We start from the raw sequence: 23716 nt of genomic DNA on the forward strand, positions 1-23716 counted from the left end.
GATGACATCCTCCTAGCTTTATTGGTCTGTGGTCTCTGATGTGCACTGAGGCAGTTTGTAGTGTGGTGCGCTCGAGATGAGAATCAGCACCTCCGAGTGGAAAAAAAGTAGCTCATCCTATCCAGATGAGAGCTGAGCAACTGCCCCAAGTGAAGCAGTTCAGTGTCTTAGTAGAGCGAGGGTAAAATGATTGTGAGATTGACTGGTGGTGGTGATGAATGAATTGAATGAATGAATCTACCGGTTGACACTTAACTATGGCCACAAGCTCCATGTAGTGAGTAAAAGAATGAGAGTAAAGATATGGATGTTCAAAACAGCCTTCTTAGCACGATGGCCGGCCTCAGTATCCATATGACTGACCTGAAGCAGACTTCTGGGACACACCCAGGACACTGCAGGATCTCCATCTCCCAAATGGCCTGGGAGCACCTTGGGATCCCCAGGAGATCCTGGAGAAAAGAGCATTTCAGCTCCTCAGTTTGCCTGCTCCCACCACAACTCCTTGACCCAAATAACCCTGAAAATGTATGTATATATGGATATATACTCTCGACACAGGTGAAAATAAGAATTAAAAAGAAAAGAAACTTGACATAGGTATTATAGGTTTTATGGGCTTATTAACTGAGTAATGTCACAGTGTGGCTCAAATACTGTAGAGGGATGACTTTACAAATGTCGGAGACAGGGTCCCTGGTGAGTCTCTCGCTTAATAAACGCATATATCCCATAAAATATTTGTCAGATTTCTTTTACTGACAAGTCTTATTGTCACTTCTATCAAGTTTTTTTTTTTTTTTTTTTATGGACAAGCATATTTTGTTTTCCTTGTTCTATTCTAGATAAAGCTGCCAAGAAACACCAGATGTCATTCATTATGTTTTCAGAGGTACAACATACACTGACATTTCCAATACAATAACTTGACCTTGGACATAAGCAATTGTTCTAAATATAAAACCCAATCAAATGGCCTTGAGTACATTGCATGTCAAGACCTTCATTACACAGGACAAAAAAAAATCTGCCTCTAAGCTTTCTTCCTTCTTCTATGCACTTAATGCGCTCTATGCCTTCCCTTCTTGCACTGCCTTGTAGCTCCTCTGTCCTTTGGACCAGAACCAGAGCTTTATGGCACTTCTAATTGTTGTTCTCTCCTGAGTAGACCTTTGCTTGTGGTGTAAAAAAATCTCATGTGTCACTTTGCATAAAAGCGTCTGCCAAATGTGAATTGTAATTGAAATTGTAACTGTACTAGCACCTCACACAGATGTTTTATTTATTTATTTACAACTGTAAATGACTACTTCATGTGAACAATGTTACTATAAATAAGAGATTTTCTGTTTTGTTTTGTTTTGTTTTTTTTTACATGGATAGATTATCAACTATGACACAAGTTCTCAAATCTTGCTTTTTGCTGTTCAATTTCTCTCTGACCAATCAATGGTCTGCAGCGTTTCTAGTGCAGTGATTCTCATGCACTGCACTCTAAATGCCCGATGAGACGCTTGACTTTTCTTCAACAGAGGATTTTTACCAAAACGAAGAAAGTACAGAGGAGCTTTTGTGGAGAAATTCTCTGGATGACATTCATGACAAGCGACTCACAACCTGAGAACATGTCTGTGAATGCCCAGCTGCAGAGAGCTGATCCTGCAGGCAGCTGTGTGTCTGGTATTGTCAGAGTGCATTCACTAACAACTGCGTGACCTTCACTCTGGTCAGGCATGACTCACTGCTCTGCTGCGTCAACACAGTAACAAACAGTTATCACAGGCAGTTTAGACCATCAATGCTTCTCTTAATTAGGCTCCGGGTTTTCAGCTCATTCAGGCTTTTGTCCAGAACAGGGCATTGATACTGGAAGCTGTGGGCAGCCATATGAGTCAGTGGCAAAGGCTTTAGTTCTTCCTCTGAATTTTCAATTTGGTAAGAGCCATGAAACCTGATCTTCCCAACAGCCTAAATCCTGACTGAAACAGGCATTTCCAGCAGGGGAAGTGCCTATCTCCGTGCCACATATTACCAAGGCTGTGATGTACACTGTTTGAAATGAAATAAAAAAAAAGATTCTCCATACAATGAGATTCCTTTCCCCTAACTGTCCCTTGCTTGTGCTCTTGTGCTCAAGGCTTATTAGCAGTACAATGCTCATTTGATGTTGGAGCACAGGAGAGGTTGCTATGTGATGTGAGCGTGATACATCGCAGAGCCTGAGCTTTTATCTTGTGCCATAGAATGAAGTGGTGGTGGTGTGTGTGTGTGTGTGTGTGTGTGTTTTATCTTTTACTGAGAGCATGCCTGATACTGCAGCATGCCTGTCTTTACACTAAAACCAGGCAATATTTCATGTTCTGCTCTGTGGATGTATATTCTCATTTTGAATGAATGTCCTCTTAAATATGTTGGTTTACGATAATAAGTTATCATTGTATTATCTCCCACTGACTAATTAATACTTAACACTTAAGTATTACTATTAAGAGACTGATTTGTTTGGGTGCAAAGTTTGATGTAAAAGTACCCTTGTTGAGTATGAATTTATCCAGGTATACGACATTTCTCTTGAACGTGTCAGCAAATCCATATTTGAGCCCAGTTACGGATATGGAAGCTTGCATGTGGATGCTTCAATGCACATGCAACCTTACAGCAAACATCTGAGATTTATTAGCAGCTATCATAATGTACTTTGAACTTCTCAGGCAGCACTGTGTGCCTGGATCATCTTCAGTCAATATTATTGTCTTAGATGATGCATTTACAGTCACATTAAATGGCAAAGGCACATGAAAAACAAAAACATGGGGAGTACATTAACTTCTACATTATTCCATTCTAATGCTTTGTTAGTATTTAGTGAATATGTAGTGTGTTGCTCCATCATATTGCCTTTGAGAATGTGGTTGTGCTCTTTGAATAGCAGCTTTTACAACCCCAGTGTTATAGATTGATCATTTTTTTAACACAGTGACCGTGCACAGTTCCTTCTCTGTCCTCTTGCACAAATGAAACGTGAAACGTGACTATCCATAGCTCCACCACAATGATGGTGTCACTAAGTGGGCTAAAACTCTGTATTTAATAAGATGCAGCATCAACCAACCTTCTAGTTTATCTACTGTGAAATGAATCCTGAGAGTATATTATTGTTATTCATATCATCCTCACTTGTACATTCATTATCTTTCCTGGGGAAAAGCATGAATATTCCTAATTGCTCCAATTTTGCAAATCATTCACATGTTGCAAATGGGTGATTGATGTTTCAGCCTGAAAAAAAAAAAAGTTTTAGTTTTTTTTTTTTCAAATATTAGTCATGACAATTATTGCATTGTGTCGTACTGACTCTAAGATTTCCTAAAATATATGCAGTCTTTTAGATTTTATGTTGGAAGATGAATTTATTTACCGATTTGTTGAATTAGTGCCTAAAATTGTCATAAAGTGTGAAATGAAAGTTACTGTACGTAAAATGAAAATGGGGTATACTTTTCTCAAGCAAATCATTCATTATTGCTAAAAGCAGCTCAATCTTTCTTGTCAGCTGAAGATTTTGTGTCTGTGTGATGAGCTGCACCAGCTGATCCAGGGTCATGAACTGTATGAATGTTCAGTATGTTCACATAAAGCAGCATGGTCTGAACGATATAAAAAAGCTTTTTGACAAATTGAATTTTTATTTATTTGTGTTTGACACTGTGGACAACAAAATGGCCACGTCATGTCAACAACCTGTATGCATTTACAGCAAAGATAACACATGAGATAAGAAAGCATTACAGCAGGGCTACTGAACCCGCAGCCCGGGGGCCACATGCAGCCCGTGTGCCATTTTTATGTGGCCCGAGACTGTCATATAATAAAAATTACAGGCCTGGATCAATAACAGCCTGTCAAGCCATACACCTGAAGTCAGATGTCAACTTTAAGTTTCTTCCCGAAGAACACTTAAGAAACTATTTTGCTCTTGTTTTAAACACGACTTGTATTTTATTTTACTTTATTTTGTTTGTTCCAAAAGGAGAGAGACCTCATTTCAAGGACATTTCATTTATTTGAGCACTTTAAGAAGCAATTTTGCTCTTCTTTTAAGAAAGACTTGCATTTTATTTTCTTTTATTTGTTCCAAAAGAAGAGAGACCTCATTTCAATGACATTTCGTTTTTTGAGCATATTACCTTTCTGAATAATTGCAGCGTTACAGTCTGTTCATATCACTGTTCACATTTTGTGAATGAAACCTGTTTATTTTATAATGTTCCAAGGGAGTGTAATATGGCCTAATTTCAGTATTAACCTCTGAGCAAACTGCCTATTCTGTTCACATTTGGGGAATAAAGCCTCATTTTGTTGTAACTGCATCATTTCGTCATTAATCATTGCATGACAATCTTTTATTCAGTGAGGTTTGGCCTTGGATGGAAATGTAGCTGTTTTCTGTATGTTTCATGAATTTTTAGACTAGCCATGTAGCCTGTGACAAAATTATTGTTTAAATGTCCAAAATAGGACAGACATTTTTAGCTTGCAGCCCTTGGACACAGCTGAATTTTGCTCAGTGGCCCCTGAGCCATCTGAAGTTGAGTAGTCCTGCATTACAGCATTCGATTCCACCAAGCTAAATTTTCCATGAATTTAGAAATGTTTTCCAAAAGAACATGTCATTATTTCTTTTCCGACCTGAATTAAATATAAAAATAGGATTGTGACATTTAGCAGAAAAAAGCAAAGCGGCATGCCGCTGCAGAAACAACAGATCATGTTTGAAACATCTCTTTGGCAGTAACTTCCAGTGCTAAAGTTAGTAACAAACACAGATATATTGTTTTCTGTTTTCTGTTTTTACAGGAAATATATACTAAGTGTCTCTGTTTTTTTATGTTAAGCCCCCATGAAACAGGAGAAAATTTTGTCTGTCTGGGATTGTTGTTTCAAAATGAGCCTGGAGGCAGCCAACTTTATCTTACTGACGGTTCTCTTTTAATGCACAAAATTGTTAAGTAGGCCAGAGGAGAGAGAACGTCCAAACAGGGCTGAGACAGCACCCAGGGCCCTGTTTTTTGTTGCTGCCTGATAAACAAAACGTTTCTTTGTTTGTTGGTTGGTTATTATTTCATCTGGACATTACAAATGTTCTGGTCGGAGTTTAAAAACACTGTGAATTTGAATGTTTTGATGATTTGACAGAGCAATGTTATTCTGTGGACTTGCCACAAGCCCTATTGTTCTATGTGTGATAAGTTTAATTAAATGTAGCGAGTAGGACAAACTGTGGCTTATGTTTCTTGATTATAGCAGAGGTTAATGATGAGTCTATCTCTTCTGTTTCCTCTGCATGAAACATTCAACATATAATGCACTGAGTACCATATGTTCCTTTTAAAAAGGGACCGGAACCAACTCAGTGCCTATAGTTTGATGAATTGTGTTATCCTCAGAAACTTGAGGTGACACATCTGAATAATCCAACCAAATTTATTCTCTGTTGACTCAGACAAGAGCCTTTTTTTTAAATTCACAGAGTCAATATAACCTTGCTTTACTGGGTCTTCAAACCACTCAGGTGAAAAACACATTTCATTTCTAGAAGTGAAATGCTCACTCATGGTCAACACTTGCCGCTTTCCAATCAAAAATGCCATAAAGACCCCCTCACAGAAAGGTCTGAGGAAGTGTCAAGCCAGCTCTGATATAACAGGGCTATAGGGCCATCCATGGTGTGTTATAAATAAATGTTCTGTGTGTCTCTGGAGGGAAGGATTTACCTCTCATTCCTTCAAAGCCGATATGAGGGGGGAAACTACATTTCATTGTAATCATTTTCAGATGAGAGGTTTTTATATGTTTCATATCCTGCAACGGTCTATTACATTCACATCGCCTGTTTATTACTTTGTGGTTTTTTTATAAATACAGAAGTATGGCCAGCCTACAGACAGTCATTTTCCCCTCTGAGGTTAGACTTTACCAGTCAGATTAATCTCCACTTTGTCAATAAGTCCATTATGAGGAAGTGCACATCCTCAGTTTCAGCCTTGACACTTAATTTCAGTGCTGTAAAGAAATACATACACGCTTATAATATCAGTTTAAGGCATTTCTTTGTCTTTGAGCCAGGTGAAGCAGTGAAATCTCTGAGCACCATTAAAGTTGGTGGTGGCCTGGAAGGACAAGGATCATGAGACATTATTATGATAAATAATACTGGTGAAAAAAGAGAAAAAACACATAATAACTGAAATAAGCCTCCGAAAAAATAAAAAATAAGCCTTCCACCGATTTCCACCAAACATCAGCACTGTGATCAGCCATTTGGACCTTCTTCATGCGTCTCTCCAGAGGGACTTAATTCTGCGTGACAGCTCCATTTTCACCAGCCATTCCAACATTATTGCAGCTCAGTGTCTTTATGGTGTGTGTAGCGATCAGCTACTGTCATTGCTGATCTGCTATCCCCCCTCCCCAATATTTGTTGCTGTGATTGGGCCATCATTTAACCCTTTACTACATGTCAGGTTTGTCACGCTCTGCTGAAAGCACATGTGGCTCTGCTGGCAAACTGTTGCACTCTAAGCCTCTAAACAGTGGATTTCACTTTCATTTCATTTTGGTCTCGGCAAACCTTTGTAGTGTCCTGTTTCTGAGTCTTTTATGTCTCTTTTTTTGGTTATGTAGTAACAATGTTTTAAGGTGATGTCTTGTTATTATTTTATGAACTTCTGACTGTGTGTGTGTGTGTGTGTGTGTGTGTGTGTGTGTGTGTGTATCTGTTTCTGTTGCACTTTTCTGACCTTAGGAGTATTTTCTGTCAGAGCAAAGTCCTACTTCACTTATGTCACTTGTTTACTACTGCAGTCTTCACAGATGGGTGAAGGCAGCAGGATGGGTTCACGGACAGAGAGAGATAACACTGTACTGTAACTGGAGGGTCGCAGGTTTGATCCCCTCAACAGCAAAAAGTGCTTCAGTACAGCTTTGACATTTGCCTGCACAAACATGTGAAGTCACACGGGATAAGAGCTTTGCCTAATTGCCTAAACCGTCCAAATATCGTCCTATCATCAAGACCTGCGCCCAGCTATTTAACCAGAGGATTAGTGCAGGCATTAGTGTTATCACAGTCAGATTATTGTTCAGTGATTTGGTCCAGCACACAATAAATAATCATCTGGCTTGGTTTAGTGTAAAAATCAGGTTTCCTTATTCACTAACGTGCTGTATTAGAAATATCATCATAACTAAAAGCCCAGAAATACCCTATAGTACCTATTTTTTCAGACAGACATTATTCTACTCCGCAGAAATCAGAGGCTCATTTTCTGTTGTAGAAATAGTCTGACACATAGAACAGTTAATTATCGAGGAATGGCAGCATTGCTTGACTTCAGAAGGTAATGCAACATGTTTAACAAAAATAGTGACAATTGTATTTGTTATGCAGCCCACTGCATAACTTTTTGTGTTCTTGAACACGTGATATGGATGTAGAGGACTATCCATCTCACTAATTTGTGGTTTAGTGGATTGAGTTGTTAAGTGACTTCTTGAGAGATTAAATTATTATATAGAGCTATCATTTGTATTAGCTGTGAGTTGCTGTTGGTTGCTGTGTGTCGCAGTGGTTGCGTTATGTATTGTTAGTTTTATTGTGCAGCATGAACATTACAGACCTGCTTTTATTGAAGAATTGCTTTAAAAATACTTGTGGGGACCCCAGGAAGAGCGGCCTCTGTTACCATACAGCTAATGGAATCTAAATAAACATGTAAACATCATCTAAACGATCTATGAGTTGATTCTGCGTTAACACCCAACATGATCCAGCAACCAGTACATGTGATTACAGAGACACCGTGTGGAAGAAAAGGCACCATGGCTCAAGCGCAGACAAGCCTCACTTAAAGCTGCATTAGGAAAGAATTGGGTGGAAAAACAAAAATCCCCCAAGCCAACAGTGGAGATTTGCCCTGGAGGTTTGCTCTGTTTGCTAAAACAATTTCCCACTGTTGAGTCTGAATTTAACAGTGAAATACAAAACTGGCTGTTAATCGTCTCTCAGTGAGCTCTCTATCCAGAGAAAGCTGACTCACCAATGTTACATCTTCAGTCTGTCTGGTCCCTTTGGTATTAAAGTGACCCAGGCCTGCTGGGTGAGAAAACATGAACATGTTGTGTGCTGTTTACTAACATCATCTAGCATGATTTCTAGGTAAGGAGGTTAAAATTGTTCAGTTTTCTCTTCCAGCCACTAAAAGCCAAGAAAAGTGTAAAGTCACTGTTTGGCCTAATAGTTGTCCCTTTAGCCTTCAGGAGCTTATGTTAAAACATAATTCTATTTTTGACTTGTAATCTTATTTTCATCATCATTTTCCATCATAAGTCTTTCTTGTGTCTGTGGCTCTCAGCTTTAGTCTTATAAGCTCAGTTTACTCTCCAAAAATCAACCCCAAAACCACCCAAAGTATGTCCTTCTGGACATAAAACCGCTCTCTCTGCAGCGATACATGTATTTGATTTTGTCACTTTATCTATGACCTGAGAAAAATTATTAATTATTTTTGCAGCACTTTACACAGTGGTACATGCAGACAGGCAACTGCAGCCAGTGGGCAAAGAAGAGCAATGGTCAAAGTAGAATCAAAATCATTTTCAGGATCATTTTTATTTATGTCTTTTTACCAGCATGTACTCATTACAGTGGGCAGTCACTCGTGGTGGACAGAGGAATGAAAATTGCTGCTCAAGAAGAAGCACTGTTACTTTGCTGATATTTTACTTGAGCATAAGAGGTACTGCTGTAAAAATCTACTGAAGTAAAAGTAAAAAGTAGCTCAATTAACATGCACTTGGAGTTAAAGTTACTAAGTTCTTCTTTAAAACATTAACTGTGTCAGGTGTGATTTTTTTTCCAAGCAGGATGAGAGTTCAGAGTTCAAACAGTCTTTTAAAGGTGCATTACGCAAAACTAAATTGAGGACCCTCTAGACTCAGCTGACAGATAAGGAATAAGCATGCAGTAAATTGACTCTACATGGTTCTCATTGCCAGGCCAGCTCACTGATATTTCCTCTGATTTTCCACACTTATACCACATGTTTGTTAGTTGAGTCTAAACGCTTTTTCACAGTGCATAGTGCATCTTTTATTGGGAATTTAGAAATGACAAAAAGTAGAACCAACACAGCAGAGGTAGCTTCCTCTTCTCATCTTTGCTGACTGAGCTTTTATAGTGAAAGGTTCCACAAATCTGTCACTGATCATTTGTTCTCTGTAATGGATCTGATTTAAAATGTAGTGAAGTACAAAGGTACTTAATTAAAAGTAAAATTACCGACAAAAGTACAAGGACACCAAAAAGCTACTCAGTTACAATGATGTGAGTAAATGTAATTAGTTACTTCCACCTCTGGCAATGACTGTGTTGAAAAAGACTTTGTGGCTGTGTGGTTTATTTCTTGAGCAACCACAAGCCCTTTAGGAGAGCTGCACACCTTGGAGAGCAAGACACACAGCGACACACCTCTTCAGCAACTCATGATATTTTGGTCAGAATCAGAAAAAAGATTATAACAGACTTTTTAATACCATACATCAGGGGCTAAAGTGGTGCTCCGTTCTTTGAGTAAACACTCAAATGAAGCTGAGTGTTGGTAGCAGAGGTTTAGAGTGAGACCTTGGGCACTTTCAGCTGGTTTGGCCTTGGACTTGGCAGCAGCCTCGTGCTGTGGCTGAGGGCAGATGGTCCCTCTCTCACAGAGTCAAGCACTGTCAGCTGTTCATAGGAGCACAGCTGAGGGACTTAGTGCGTCGGTCACTGAGTCTAGCCCAGAACAGAGGGAACCTCACAGCCACAGACTTCTTCCTGGAGCTCACCTCTTGTGGGTTTGCTGGAATGGAAGATATTTAACCATGAAGAGCAGTTTATCTTCTCTGAATAAGCCCAGATTTACATCGTGAAGATATGCCTCACTCCAGGTAGGTTAACCTTTTTATTATGATTAATTCAAAGTAAGGTTGTTTTCAATCATCTGGGGTATTGCATTGTTTAGCTCACAATTTTATCATTTATTGATGGTATTGGTGCAGGAATTGATCTGGAATGAAATTAGTTTGTTTATTTTTTTTTTTTTTATCACGATTATAGTATATTAAGACATACCAAACTTCCCTAAAAGAATGATTTCAGTAGATTGTCATCCATATCCACAGGAATCTGAGTTTAAAGTACATGTTTATTTTGCCAACTAGGTAACTGAGGTTACTAAGAAAGTGTAAGTGCTTTTTTTCAGTCTGTGCTTATATACTTATGTCTTTGGAAGAGGACACAGAATTCACACAAACAGACAGCAGGGCGAGAGGCTCACTAACCTGCTAAAGCTCCTCTAATTCCATTTGCTGACCGTGGGATCTGCCTGAACAGCTTACAAGGTCTTTGGAAAAACGTAGACTGCAGCTAGACGGTCATACCGCAGGGGCAAGATAAGGAGAGTGTGCACACTTGATGCATGTAGGCAGCACAGTTAAGAAACTCCTTTTTGAGTTAAAACATAAAATGGCTTATATTTATTTACATGTATTTATCTGTCCGCGATAACATTTGTCCTTTAATCAATTTTTAAGCCACAGTTAGCTTACTAAATGTGATGCAAAACAGATACTTCCTTTTTTCAGATCTTAGAACGTCCTGTATCATTGTTGGGCTGTTTGTTTGTCCAACATTGTTCAGCTAACGGAGCACTTCACCACATGTTCAAAACAATACGATTGTATGATGACGGCACCGAGCCAACAGGTCATTTCCTCATCTGTATCCTGTACTTAAAACAAAGGGGCCTGGAGAGAGAGACGTAAACCTCAGGAGGGATCCCCAGTTTCCTTTTCTGTTTGAAGAGGGAGGTTGTGTATGTAAGAGGGAAAAGGACTTATGTTTTTGTACATACATTTACATAACTCTGGAGGGCTTGTTTACTTGAATGCAATGACATGAGATGCCTTAAAGTAATGTTTAAATGAGACTGAGCGATCATGAGAAAAAGTAATATTTGGACACAGGGCTTTTTCTGGTCATGTGACTGTATGATTAATAACTCTGGGACGCAGCCAGGAAAGAGCGAGGCCTGAAATCGTCTTTGTTTTTGTCACAGAGCTGACAATGCTCTCCTCTCTCTGCAGGTGCAGGACAGGAAATGGCTTAGTACATGTTCTTCATTCAGGAGCTTCCTCTTTCCCTGGATGCTGCGCACAGGACGATCCACTGTCCCCTCTTCAGTGAACAAAGTCAAGTACTTTTCTATCCAGTCCAACTGAACCACAACAACAACAACAACAACAATCATCATCATCTTCCAAGATGGCAGACACTTTGCTGTATGTTACTGAGGAGCCAGGACCAAGCTTAACTGAGGTGGACATATGTGTGCTTGAGATTCGAAAGAAATATGAAGTCATCCCAACCATTGTCTGCTCTATATGCTTTTCATTTGGACTTATCTACTGTTTTTCTGGTAAGTAATTTAACAAAAAATAGCAATATAAGTAATAAGAACTATTATCCAATATAACAAACACCCGACTGTAGGTATTTCACAGAAGTATGGCTGATATCTATTAATATCCATCGACTGTCACTAATTCAACATAATACCATTGCCTGCAGTGTTTTCATACCTAAAGTATGTAATCAGCTCAGTTGAGTCCACAGTGGGCTCAAGCCCGTGATGGCCAGGTGTCTGGAAGCTGCCAGGGGTTTAGGGTGGATAAGCCCAAAGCTGGGGGAGCAGATGGGGAAAACTTCTCCCTGAAGCTGACAGAGGCAGCATCTAGGAAGAGCCACCTGTTGCACTGACATCACACAGGTTTCACACTCTTAGACCCAACAAATGAGAGCTGTGACGCCAGCTGGGAATAAATGGGGTTTCAATTTAATCCAAGATCAAACACACATGAATATAAAATGGTTATTTTCTTAGGTATTTTTGAACAACTTGTATATTCCAAGTTACTGCTGTTCACAGAGATGCTGTTTAAGTACTGATAAGAATAATACATAACAAAGTTCGTTTTAAAAGACAACAATGGTAAGTAAATGGATTCAACATAGCTTTATGTCAGTATTTACACTTACTGACAAAATATGCGCACACAAATCTGTGTTCACACAGTGAACACAGCTTGTGTGTCCTGTGGACCTGTTCCCTAACACTATGCAAACACACACACACACACACATTGCCCAATCTGTGTTCCCAGTACTGGTCGATGAATAAATGAGGGTTTTTATAGCTTTCAAAGGATTCTACAAATGCAAGCAATTAATACACAAAAGAAAAATACACTTTTCCACATGTAGTCCATGGCAGAATTAATCTCGGAGCTGTGTGAAATTCTTTTTGCCTTATAGTCATCTGCTGTTATGACCAAAAGATGAATATGAGACAGTGGTGGAGACTGTGGACAATTAGTACTAATTTTCCTCACACATTAAAAATGTTTCAATAGGCAAGCCTCTTCAGTTTAAGCTGGGCATAAGTATTGGAATATTACCTTAAAATAAATTTAAGTAATTTATATTACTGACATGCTCCTCCTATTAAGACAAATTTACAGTGTGAAGACCATCTTTTATCACCAGCACCACCGTTCCTTACAGTCAGCTCAGTTGGAACTGTAGCCTCTAATATGTCAGTAGATGATTGAATGTCCAGTTCACATGCTAATTAAACTCCACTGCAGCCACCATTCCCATTATACTGAGCGTCAGCAGTGTCACATGTTCAAGCTGCAGCACTTTGACCATTGACCTTCATAGGAAAACCAGCCAGGAGCAGCCTGGAGTAGTGGGAGGGTGTGTGCTTGCTGTTATGCTTCCTCAGTGATTGGGCACTTTGTCACAGGGTCAATCTGTTTGTTCTTACCCACTGCAGGACAAAATCCACACTACAGCTAAAATTCCACTGAGATGTGCTGTTATGCAACAATCCATATTTTGTTCATAGCAGAATCTCTCAAACAAACTTATCATCCATCTTGTGGTGTTCATTGTTCACTATCCTCATGCATTTATTGTAGTATATGTAAAGGCCCAGGGATAAAATATGGCCTTTAATTTGCATAAAATGAATGTGTACAGATATATACTCAACTGTAAACAGAAAACCTGGCAAAAGAACTTCCTTTATGTATGCAAATGTATCATCCCAGTAAAATTAGGATGTTCTTTTCCCCCTTATCTTTTGACCAGAGAGACAAATTTCATAAGCAGCACATGCAGCAAAACCATTTTCCCGGCAACATCTTGATAATTTGCCACTGACTGTAGAACTGAGATGTGTTGCTTTTAATTCATTTTGGATTGAAGACCACAAGTTTTGATGAATGCTACATACAAGAGCAGGCTGTACAGTGGATTTCATAATAAAATTGTTTTAACCTTCACTGTATGTCACTCCACAGGATACCGCTGCTTTAAGATGGTCATGTTCCTCTCTGGCTTCATGCTGGGATCAGCCGCCGTTTTCTTGTTGTACCATAAGGAGCCTGTGCTGGACTCCCAGCTGGGGGTAGAGACCAAGGCAGGGATCGGCCTGGGCGTGGGTGTGCTGTGTGGTCTGATGACGATGCTGGTGTACACTATGGGACTTTTCCTCACTGGCCTGCAGCTGGGGTGCCTGATCACCGTTTCCAGCCTGGTGGTTATCAGTCAGTTTTACAGCCTCACTCCAGTGTGGGTGCCTCTCTGTGCTGTGGTGGCAGCCAGCATCGTCACCGCCGTGTTCACACTTCAGTGGCAGAAGCTGTTCACTGTCATCTCCACGGCTGTGTTTGGGGCAACCACTGTGATGTTTTGTGTGGATTACCTGCTGGGGATGTTTATGCTGGCCGGCCATTTGTATGACATTGTTTGTCAAGTTGATCCACGTCCACTCTGCTGGTTCAATTGGGTAATCAGTGGGATCTGCCCTCTCCTGAGTCTGATTGGTGTGCTGGTGCAGTGGAAGTTCACCGCCAACGGGGTATCGCATTTAGAAGGTGAGAGACACTGTTTTTCAAAGTGCTTTAAGTCAGTCTGTGACAATGTGGTTAAATGTGCAACTTTTTAATGCAATTTGTTTGCATGAAACTGAGTTGTTCTGGATTTCCACCTGATGAAAATCGTGAACTAGGATTGCATCTTCATTTGGAGTGTATCATATGGGTTTGGTGACACAGCAACAATAAAAATTTAATTTACAACATGCAACAAACTGCATGTAAGTTGTATCATTGGCTTTACATGTTGTGACCTGAATGCCTGTTCTATGAACCGTCTAATGGAAATCATGACTTGGCCTTATGTCATCATTTGGACTGTTCGTTTTACAGCAGGTTGCCAATGAAATTTAAACTATTGCTATATGTCAGCAAACACATACAGAACATCACAAATGATGATGCAAACTGAATTCATGTCTCTCATTGGATGGTTTTCCTGTAGAACTCCAACAAAACTAAGTTGTATGGAAATGAAGTTGCATTTCACCTGCATGCAAAGCCAGCCTTGAAGTGTTATTTGCAAACTGCAGTGAAAACTGCACTGTGTAAAACCAGCCTTACAGTAATCCTACAGCCCAAAGCAAGCCTTCCAAAATGTCTGTCTGATAACCCACTGTTGATGAATTCAGGTTTAGGCTCCTTTCATGTCAAATACCCCCACAACTTCTTTTGCAAGGTTGTATAATCATTTGATTAAAATAAATTTATTCTTTTTTTCCTCCTCTTTTCCTATGCCTATGTATGCTCCCAAGTTAAACACAAAAAACATCAGAAACACTCCAAGAAGGTGAAATATGGATACAGAGACTCCAGGAGACGGCCTGATGCTCGGCGGCGGCGCAGGCCTCCACCCCTGAAGCGTTACGCTGGTGACGTCCTTGCCCCGGTCAGTAACTGAAATCAAAACACATATCAGCAAGACCAGCATGAGCTTATCACTGAGCTTTCAGTTTTTCAGAGAAGCAAACACAAATTCTTGCCCTGAATCTCGATTTATTTTGATTGCATGATGGTAGAAAAGGAGCATATAGCACCAGTGTGTATTTTGTCATGATGTAAAAATGAGCTGTCCAGTGCAGTAACTCTTTTGATCTCTCCTGCTTGCCTCTCAGAGTTATCTCCAGAGCCTTCAGGAGCGCCAGATGGGAACAGGTTCCTCTACCAGCAGCCTCAGCACGATCACACACACTGTAATTGACTTTGACTTTGAGACGGGCTCCATGGTGCCGCTCACTGCCGCCTCGCCTGTCTTTAGGGTCTGAAGGAAAACAGCATCAAACAAAACCCTCCACAGCATGTCTCCTCATTTGTGGCTCACTGAAACCGCACCTGAGAATTGAACAGCCCTTTAAAATCTTTCCGAGGAGGGTCATGCAGTTTATCTGGTAAAAGGAACCTACTATAACTGGATTCACCAGCTAACCATCAAGAAAGTGACATGAGATTCTTGGAACTCAGCCCAAACCTTGTGATGACTTCTGAATGACGACAAGACACCACACCACCACGTCAGTGCACACAATAGATGTCACCAGATTTGTAACCACCACATCCCTCATTTAGTTTTGCTTGTGCAAGGCAGATTGTTTCACAGTAATGCTGTTTTCCCCCACACACATAAGTGTAATCATCTCTTATTTTCCAAATAAATACAATAGGATTTTTTTTTAGTTAGTTAGCTGACACATAGCCTTAAAATAGGTGTCTAAGTTAATGAATGTAGTAACAAACATAGCCTAAGTATCATGGTGAAAAACTAATACTGGCATATACCACACAAACTGACCATATGCTAATGGGAAAAGATTCAGCAATAATTTGACCGCTTGGTATTATTTGGTTTTTGGACTATTATCCACAATTAATCTCAGATAAAACCACAAACTGTGTTTTATGGTGTTCATTAGTCCTCACAACTGAGAGCAAGTGTACAGTAATGATCATTTTGTGGATGTAATATAGATGCCTTATGATGGGACAGTGGACAACAACAATCTCATCCTATCCAACACAATGCATAGGTTGGCTTGTTATATCATTTGTACTGAAAAGCTTTTTGAATTGTATTCACCATTTTAAAAAAAAAAAGAAAGAAAACAACCAATGGTAACTTCACCCTAAATTTTCCATCAGCATCATGCAAATCTTTATTTTTCTGATTTTCATGCAGACTTGATCTATAGTAGGAAGGTAATAATACTCTCTTTCTTCATACATGGGATTCATGTGTGAAAATGTTCCTTTCATTTGAGGAGTTCAAATAAATAAACATCTCTGTCTGATACTACGCTACTTGTGCAAGGTGGAGGTTTGGTTTTGAATCCCTGGCGGCCTCTGGTGGCCTAATCGTCACATTGCATCCAGTGTCTCGCGGTGCTCAGAGGATAGGCCTTCTCTACTGCCTGGTGCTGCTTGTTCACACGCCAGAACTGGGTGCCTTTAAACACGTATATATGACCAGTCGTCCATGTAAAAGCAGCATCGGGGCTGCTGGGTATCCCGTGGAAGAGCTGCCCGATAGGCTTGGGGTAAGAACTTAAGTCTGTTGGTCCGATTTCATCCCACTGCCAGTATCCAGCGCCCTAAAATGAGGAGTAAATTATTAACTGATAATGTATGAGAGATAATAGCTGATATCAAATGTGATCTTTAGTACATACTTTAATGAAGATCAGTTTTTGGTTCTTATGTAAGTACAAGGCAGAGTCAACATTTGCAGGAATGTTGGCCAGGAGTTTGGGGAAGCCACGGTCCAGTTTGAAGCCTGTGTATCTCCACACTTTGTCCCCTGGGGAGGAACATTTGGAAAACATAAATGTAAGAAATGTTTCCATTATAGCATCATTAATGAATACAGTTATTAGAACATAGTGAGCTGACAGGACAGTGCACACACTTGTGACCAAATCCAGCGTTATACATTGTTCCCATTATGTGAAATTTGTGCTGTGAAATTGATTTACCTTTCAGGAAGTAGGACTTGCCAGTCCGCTGAGAGTGAACAGCTGCATTGAGTTTCCCTGGCAGCTCTTTCCACAGCACAGAGATCAGGATGGGAGTGTTATAGCCAGTGTTGGACACCGTCCACACATACTGACCACTGAAGACATATGCCTTACGCAGCGGTCCTGTGGGAAGAAAATGAAGACGAGAAAATATTTGTAGAGATATTTCACTGCAGGTGACAAATTACTGAACACTGTTGCTCTTCTGGGGAAAATATAGAAATCTTTATCATCCTTCTCTTAATTGTAAGGGCATCAGTGTCCTCATACCTAACATAACTGCATCCATATTGGCTTTGCACGGATTTGGAACAGTTCCTGCTGGCACTGGTGGGCTTGGATTTCTGGATGGGGGAACTGGATTGGGCTTTCCTGAAATGGGACACAGATTTGCAATGTAATACGTACAATATGCATTAAATAGCACACGTGCTCTGACAGTAAAGTGTTTTTCTGACGTTACCATATAAAGCCTGAATGCCTCGTATGTCATCTGGATGCAGCTTGAAGTTGGCACGGTATCCGTTATATACAGGTCCCATCAGTGCGCTGTAGTATTGTGAGTGTCCCAGGCCGAGAGCGTGACCGATCTCATGGGCTGCTACTATCCTCAGGTTGGAGCCGTGGTCCTTCCCCTCCGTCCACAACTCATCTTCATCAAAATGCACAATGCCTGATTCAGGGGCATCGGCATGGGCCAACACACGTCCTGATGATAAGGCAAGAGCTTTTACTAATTCATAGCTGTCACAGTACAGAAAGGCTAAACATGTGCACTGATTATATAAAATAGAAGACAATGTTAAGTAGCTTGTGAGAGGAACACTACAGCATGAACTTTCCATGTTTTTTATTTATTGTTACAGTTTTAACAAATGTTCCTACCTCGTCCATCAAAGGGCACTGGACATGACTTGTCTTTCCTGTGAAAGGAGATTTTGATGTCTGCAGTTCCCCGATTCACCTCCCTGAACCTTAAGGGTGAAACTTCACTCCAGTACCTAAAACCATTCTGGATGGCCAAACGGGTCTTTGCCTGCCCCAGATCAGGCGTGTAATTATAGATGCGGTAGGTTAGCATCTTCTTTCGCCAGTGACCTGTTAAATTGTGCAGCATATGTTGGGAAATATGTTAATAGATTGTTGTTTATGGACAGCAAAAACCTAAGATTAAAACACATTAGTGGGTCAATACTGCATTAAAAATGAGAGCCAGAACTTGCAATACGACACCAATTACCCACCCATCACTCGATATTTAAGAGATTTGTTATTAAATGAGTCCTCTAGACCACAGCGAGGTTTGTTCATCATTGTCACTGTGGCTGCATTTAGCTTTCCTGATATGGGAAGGTCAGTCACCTTCTGAAACGCTCTGACATACAAAGGGAAGACAAAAGGTCATGAGATTAGTAAAAGAATGAATCAAATGAAATTAAATTAATACATCTTAATTGTGAGTAACAACCATGGATATGCTGAAAATTATAAGCAAGATAAATTAAAAAATAGAGAAAAACTGACTGTACAAATGAGAGGGTGGATGAAAGAGGATCACCTTAGTGCTTCCACTATTTCCCCAGGTGAATAATTTGGGTTCATGCTATCCAGTGGAGTGTGCAGGTAGCCATAGTTCTTTAAATAGTCCTGGAAGAGAAAGTTCACTTTAACCAAGGCACTGAGGTTTGTAGAAGGTCGTCCTACTGATAAATGAGACACCCAAAGCTACTCGCATTTGATTTTAAAGTAACGTGGCCTTGTTCTCCATTACATTGCATCAGCATTGCCATCAAGCACCATCATAGAACAGATTCAGAAATTTTCTAGAAAAAAAAAAAAAACAAACAAACCAAAACAAAACAAACAAAAAAACCTGCAATTGGCAGGAAGGCTATAACAATTTTCAATGCTTTGAATTGGTTTTTAAGGCCCATCTCTAGCGCTCATATTACCAGAAGGGATGGTTTCTGTTTTTAACAGAATAAATTTTGTGGTCTAGTGTTAATCTCTTCTTGTGCAACTACTTTAGTGACTTCCACCAAACATTCGAGCCCAAACCACACATTATCTTGTTTTGGATGCACCAACCAGCCATTCCAATACACTGAGTATTGTCACAGAGTTTAGTCATAGTGACAAATTCAAAACTTGGTTGATTTTTGGTTGTTTAATGAAACTGTTTTGAGGAGAAAAATGCAATATAGATTATTTCACTCAGAAGCCAGCTTATCCAGAAAGTGCAACAATAATTAAACTTTTGACAATGGAAGTATCAATTAGTATACATGACATCAGTGTCTCATAGGAAGCTCAAACAAGTCCAGTTGCCCTGGAGGGTGTAGTGAAACTAAAAAACTCTGGATGAACACCTAATATTAAACAGCTATTGCTTCCCTGATATGACCCCATGTGAAATATAGCTTGCACAGCTCTGTCATTAATAGGATAAGCCTCTGCAAATTAGCAGTGCCTTTGATTTGACATTTCTACAAAAGCTTGCAGTGTTTTCTTACCACGGCTTGCTTGAGTTCATCTCCGCTCAGGGCAATAGATGAAGCGGCTGTCAGCAAGACAAGAAGCATTAAATATTCCATTTTTATGTATGGTTGTTTTTCCATCAACAAGAAGAAGAGAACATTTCTAACTCAATCCAACTCATTGGTACTTATTAAAATAACTTGTGTGTGCGTCTAAGCGATGCTGATGTCTGCAGCTCCTCCATGGGCACATTAGTCCTCCATGTCCCACCGCTGCGCTGCGTCTCTCGTCTCCTCACTCTCAGTTTAGCCTTCAGTTTTTATATCTCCATGTGCTTTTATGGGTCCTGCCGCAAAACCACACAATAAACCTTTACACGGAATGTGATGTGTGGACTACAGAAACCCAATCCATATTTCAGACATTGACAGCATGAGCGCGCCCACTGACTCTGTCATTTATAGCCATTTGTCTCAAACTGTGTAAGAATAAAGTCATGTTCCTTACGTCAAAGGAAGTAAATAAAATCATTCTGAACTGAGTATGGCTGTTAAAGAGCAGATGGTCTGGCTGCCCACTGCCTCTGTTAGAAGAATTAATGAACAATTAAGTCATCATGGAAGAGGAAAATTCAATCCTCGGCACTTCACTGTGGTGAAAATGAGTTTCCTTGATGTTTCATTAAGCTGCCATTCTTTTTAAGTAAATTACTTCGCAGAAGGCATGCTCTGTCTAAGCTATAAGGTGACAGCTGTGCTAAAATTATCACCAGCGTTGCTCAATGAAGACTTTTGTTTGTACAGCATGTACAATATTCCTCCAGGCTATGTAAAATTCTTCAAATTCCTCTACTTTGATTGATGATTATTACAACGATCCTGTGAACAAAACAACTAACCACACTTCCTGTCTGAGACAACAGTTAATTACAATGTGTACAATCTAAGATCACATCCAGGCGTAACAATGAGATATAAATTCAACCATCGCTACAAATTGTCTGCTGTGTAGGCAGGGCGCCCCTACTTCTCTGTCGTAATGTGATGTTGTGGGATATAGGCCGTGGAAAGCGACGGGACAGATAGGAAACAGACTCCACACACAGACTCAAATAATTACTGTTACTCTATTCCACCACCAGTACTATTTTAATACCAAAGAGCTTTAGTATGTCAGAAAAAAAAAAAATAGTGTGTCTTTCTCACCAGTAGAGGGCATTTTGTATTTTTTTTTTTTTTTTAAAAAAAGCCTTTTTCCATTTCAGGGGGATACCTCATCTTGTGACTAAGCAGAAAAGGCATATTTTCCTTGCAAACGCTCATGCAGGATTAAAAGATTTAGGCTATTAGAAGGTACAGGATTTGCTTTTAAAATATCACTACACTCAACTGTTTCTGAGACATCCTGCCCTCTAAAATACCTGCACTGTTCTTCATGCTACCTAACCTTTGGATCTATTGAACTGGTTATACAGAAAGCAACAAGATAAACGTTTTTACATAGCATGGGAATTTAATTAATACATGGACCGTGTCGCCAACAGAGTGTCTCAACAATAGTGTGAATTCATTAAGTCAGAGGCCATCCAATATTGGTCATAATTGTTGCACTGTTTTCTAAAGCAGATAGGTCAACAAACTATATTCTCTTGTTCTGAAAATGTTGGTATTTTCAGTTTGTATGTCTAGGTAATATCTGATCCTATGAAAAGTACAAAAAGCAAAAAAAAGGACATGCACAAAACGATTCACAAGATGTTTTCTGTTAAAATGTAATGACTGGATGGTCTGGCCAGTACAAGCACATCATCAGGAGATCTAAAAACTGTTTACACCAACTGGTTTGAACTGGGGAAACACGTAACTGCCTGTCAGCTCTGGAGATGCTGTGTCAGCCGCTCAGACATCCTGTTAATCTCTGTTTGAGAGGTGCTCGCACTGCGTTCATTTCCAAAGCTGGAGTTCATGTTGAATACCAAACAGGCAGAGTATGCTCAAGGGAAACTAAGATCACAAAGCTGCAAAAGTCCCCTCTCTGTCTCTCAGTGTTTCATTTGTATTTTCAAACAGTTTGTGCGACTAAACTGCTGTCCTTTTTAGCAGCCGTGCTTCAAGAGTCACGCTCAAGCTGCTGTAACTCATCTTGCAAGGCCTTTGCCCGGCCGAGCTTTTCCAACTGATCCTTTGTTGGCTGTTTGATTTCCCCAGAGTCCATTTTCTGCTGCAATTCCTCCACTTGCCGCAGCTTCTTTTTGAGGTTTTTGATCTTCTTGGCCTTTTCAGTTGCTGCTGCTGCTGCTGAGGCATCGTCAGGAACCGAGGAAGAGACCACCGCCGCCGCCGTCTTCTGTGACGACTCGCCGCCTTCTGAAACGGACACATTCTCAACACCATCTCTTACAGACTCCACTTCCGCATCAACGTTGCCGTCCTGGCTTTGGTGCTGCTGTTTTCGTTTTTCTTTACGTTTCATGTTGCGTTTGGCAGTCTTCGAGAGGCCAGCTGTCTCGCTCTCCCCACAGCCAGGGATCTTCTGCTGCTGCTGCTGCTTTGGCTGAGCTGCATCTGCCGGGTTCATGCCAGGCGGCAAGTCCGGCTTGCTCTTGAAAAACTTCACATACTTGTTCTCATAGCTGAAATGAGAAAAGATGGAGACACAAAGTCAAACTACAATCACAAACATTAAAGTTTTTAAATATAAACATTTTAAATCATTCTGTATATCACAATAGTCAACTAGCCTAACAATAAGGGAAGTACTGTTTCTTTTTACATTCCCCTATTGTCTTCAAATGCATGGTTTATGATCCCCAGTCAACAACTAGCCTATATGTCAGCGAGAGCTGCACTTACACAGGGACTTCTTCCTGTGGGACATAACCATCTTTCACCCGCCTCGGCTTCCTCCAGGTTCCATCAGGTCGCTGGGTGGCAGCAATGTATTTCCCTGCAAAGCAACAGTTGCAGCAACTTAGGTAAGACTGGTGATCTCAGATGCACAGAAATTATCAAAAAGTTTAAACAATATAATCTATAATTTATTCCAATGATTGGAGTCTGGATTTGGTGACATGAGATGGACACCTGATCCCTGTGTATTTTGAATGTTGAAGTCTAACTTACTAGTCTTCAAATAATGAACTCAAGTAGAGCTTCAACATTAAAACTTTAACTTTACCATATATCAGGGTTTAAAATAAAGCTGACAGAGCACATTTAGCAGCAGGTTCACAGAACAGCTGATACATTAGGGCAGAGATGCTGCAATTAGCAAATGTTACGCGGTAGAGAACGGTCATGTGTGTCTGGCAACACATTTTCAGGTAGCTGCATTACTTTTTGAGACGGCTAGCAGCGAGCAGTGCCTCTGTTTACCGCCTCATGGTAAAGTGGTAACGCTAGCTAACAGTGGCCATTCATCTTAGCTAAGGTTAGCATTAGCCGCAGCACACAACTACCTCACTGCACAGCTTGGTGTCACCAAGTCGGAAAAGGGGGCATTTTGGCTAAAGTTGCAGTGTGTTCCCTGACAAAGATTAATGCAAACGATGAAAGTCTGACCCGTGCACCAGCCTTACCGGACTCATCTGTAACATAGGGGGTTGCCATTTTGGTGTAACGTGCTGAGCCGCTCAGACGCTGTCGTTCACTGCTAGCCTCGGTCCCGCAAGGCGGCGAGCCTCTCAGCTACTGCGCGGTTAGCTGGAGAAATGTGGCCTCCGCCGGGCTGAGAGCGGTCATCGCCGGGTCACCGCAACACCTGCGACGACCGAGGAGCACAACAACATCGGTTTGACCCGTACGGCTGATGCAAAACTAACAATAATCGAGCGATCCCAGGTAGCAAAACGTGGAACCAGAGTCCTGGACTTCGGAAGTGACGATGTCGATGATGGGTTGCCAGGTTAGAACTGCCAACCTGCATTTTAAAACAGGATTTCAGGGTTCGATGAAGTGGGCAAAAGCACACTCCATCATTATCATTATCTTCAATAAAAAAAAAAAAAAAAAAAAAAAAACTTTAATCAATTATCATGTCGCCTTTATCAGTTAACGAACGGTACATTGTAATAGCAAATGTATTATTTGCTTTTTTAAATGTCATTTATGCTAAAGAATGTATTTTGCCATAAATGTGAAAAAATCAGAGAAATCACAGTTTTTAATCTTTAATTTTTGGGTGTATCTACCTTT

At 40.4% G+C, this 23716-nt stretch overlaps 3 protein-coding genes across 3 annotated transcripts; 1 reads left to right on the forward strand and 2 right to left on the reverse strand.

Moving 5' to 3' along the window:
* Positions 1-9802: 9802 nt before the first annotated feature.
* Positions 9803-16327, forward strand: LOC115362236 (transmembrane protein 198-like). The gene is made up of 5 exons (XM_030056089.1): positions 9803-9984; positions 11182-11513; positions 13462-14037; positions 14793-14926; positions 15153-16327. Exons 2-5 carry the CDS (start codon positions 11360-11362, stop codon positions 15300-15302), a joined length of 1014 nt encoding a protein of 337 aa, XP_029911949.1. The 5' UTR covers positions 9803-9984; positions 11182-11359; the 3' UTR covers positions 15303-16327.
* A 55-nt stretch (positions 16328-16382) lies between these two features.
* Positions 16383-19639, reverse strand: LOC115362237 (matrix metalloproteinase-19-like). The gene is made up of 9 exons (XM_030056090.1): positions 19559-19639; positions 18604-18692; positions 18290-18420; positions 17931-18143; positions 17509-17754; positions 17316-17417; positions 17004-17168; positions 16701-16828; positions 16383-16622 (listed from the first exon to the last, which is right to left on the reverse strand). Exons 1-9 carry the CDS (start codon positions 19637-19639, stop codon positions 16383-16385), a joined length of 1395 nt encoding a protein of 464 aa, XP_029911950.1.
* Positions 19640-20720: 1081 nt separating this feature from the next.
* Positions 20721-23431, reverse strand: pym1 (PYM homolog 1, exon junction complex associated factor). Its single transcript, XM_030056625.1, has 3 exons — positions 23101-23431; positions 22376-22469; positions 20721-22155 (listed from the first exon to the last, which is right to left on the reverse strand). The coding sequence occupies exons 1-3, from the start codon at positions 23129-23131 to the stop codon at positions 21633-21635; spliced, it is 648 nt and encodes a 215-aa protein (XP_029912485.1). The 5' UTR covers positions 23132-23431; the 3' UTR covers positions 20721-21632.
* Between the last annotated feature and the right edge of the window lie 285 nt (positions 23432-23716).

Source organism: Myripristis murdjan, chromosome 7 (assembly GCF_902150065.1).
Source record: "Myripristis murdjan chromosome 7, fMyrMur1.1, whole genome shotgun sequence".
NCBI lineage: Eukaryota > Metazoa > Chordata > Actinopteri > Holocentriformes > Holocentridae > Myripristis > Myripristis murdjan.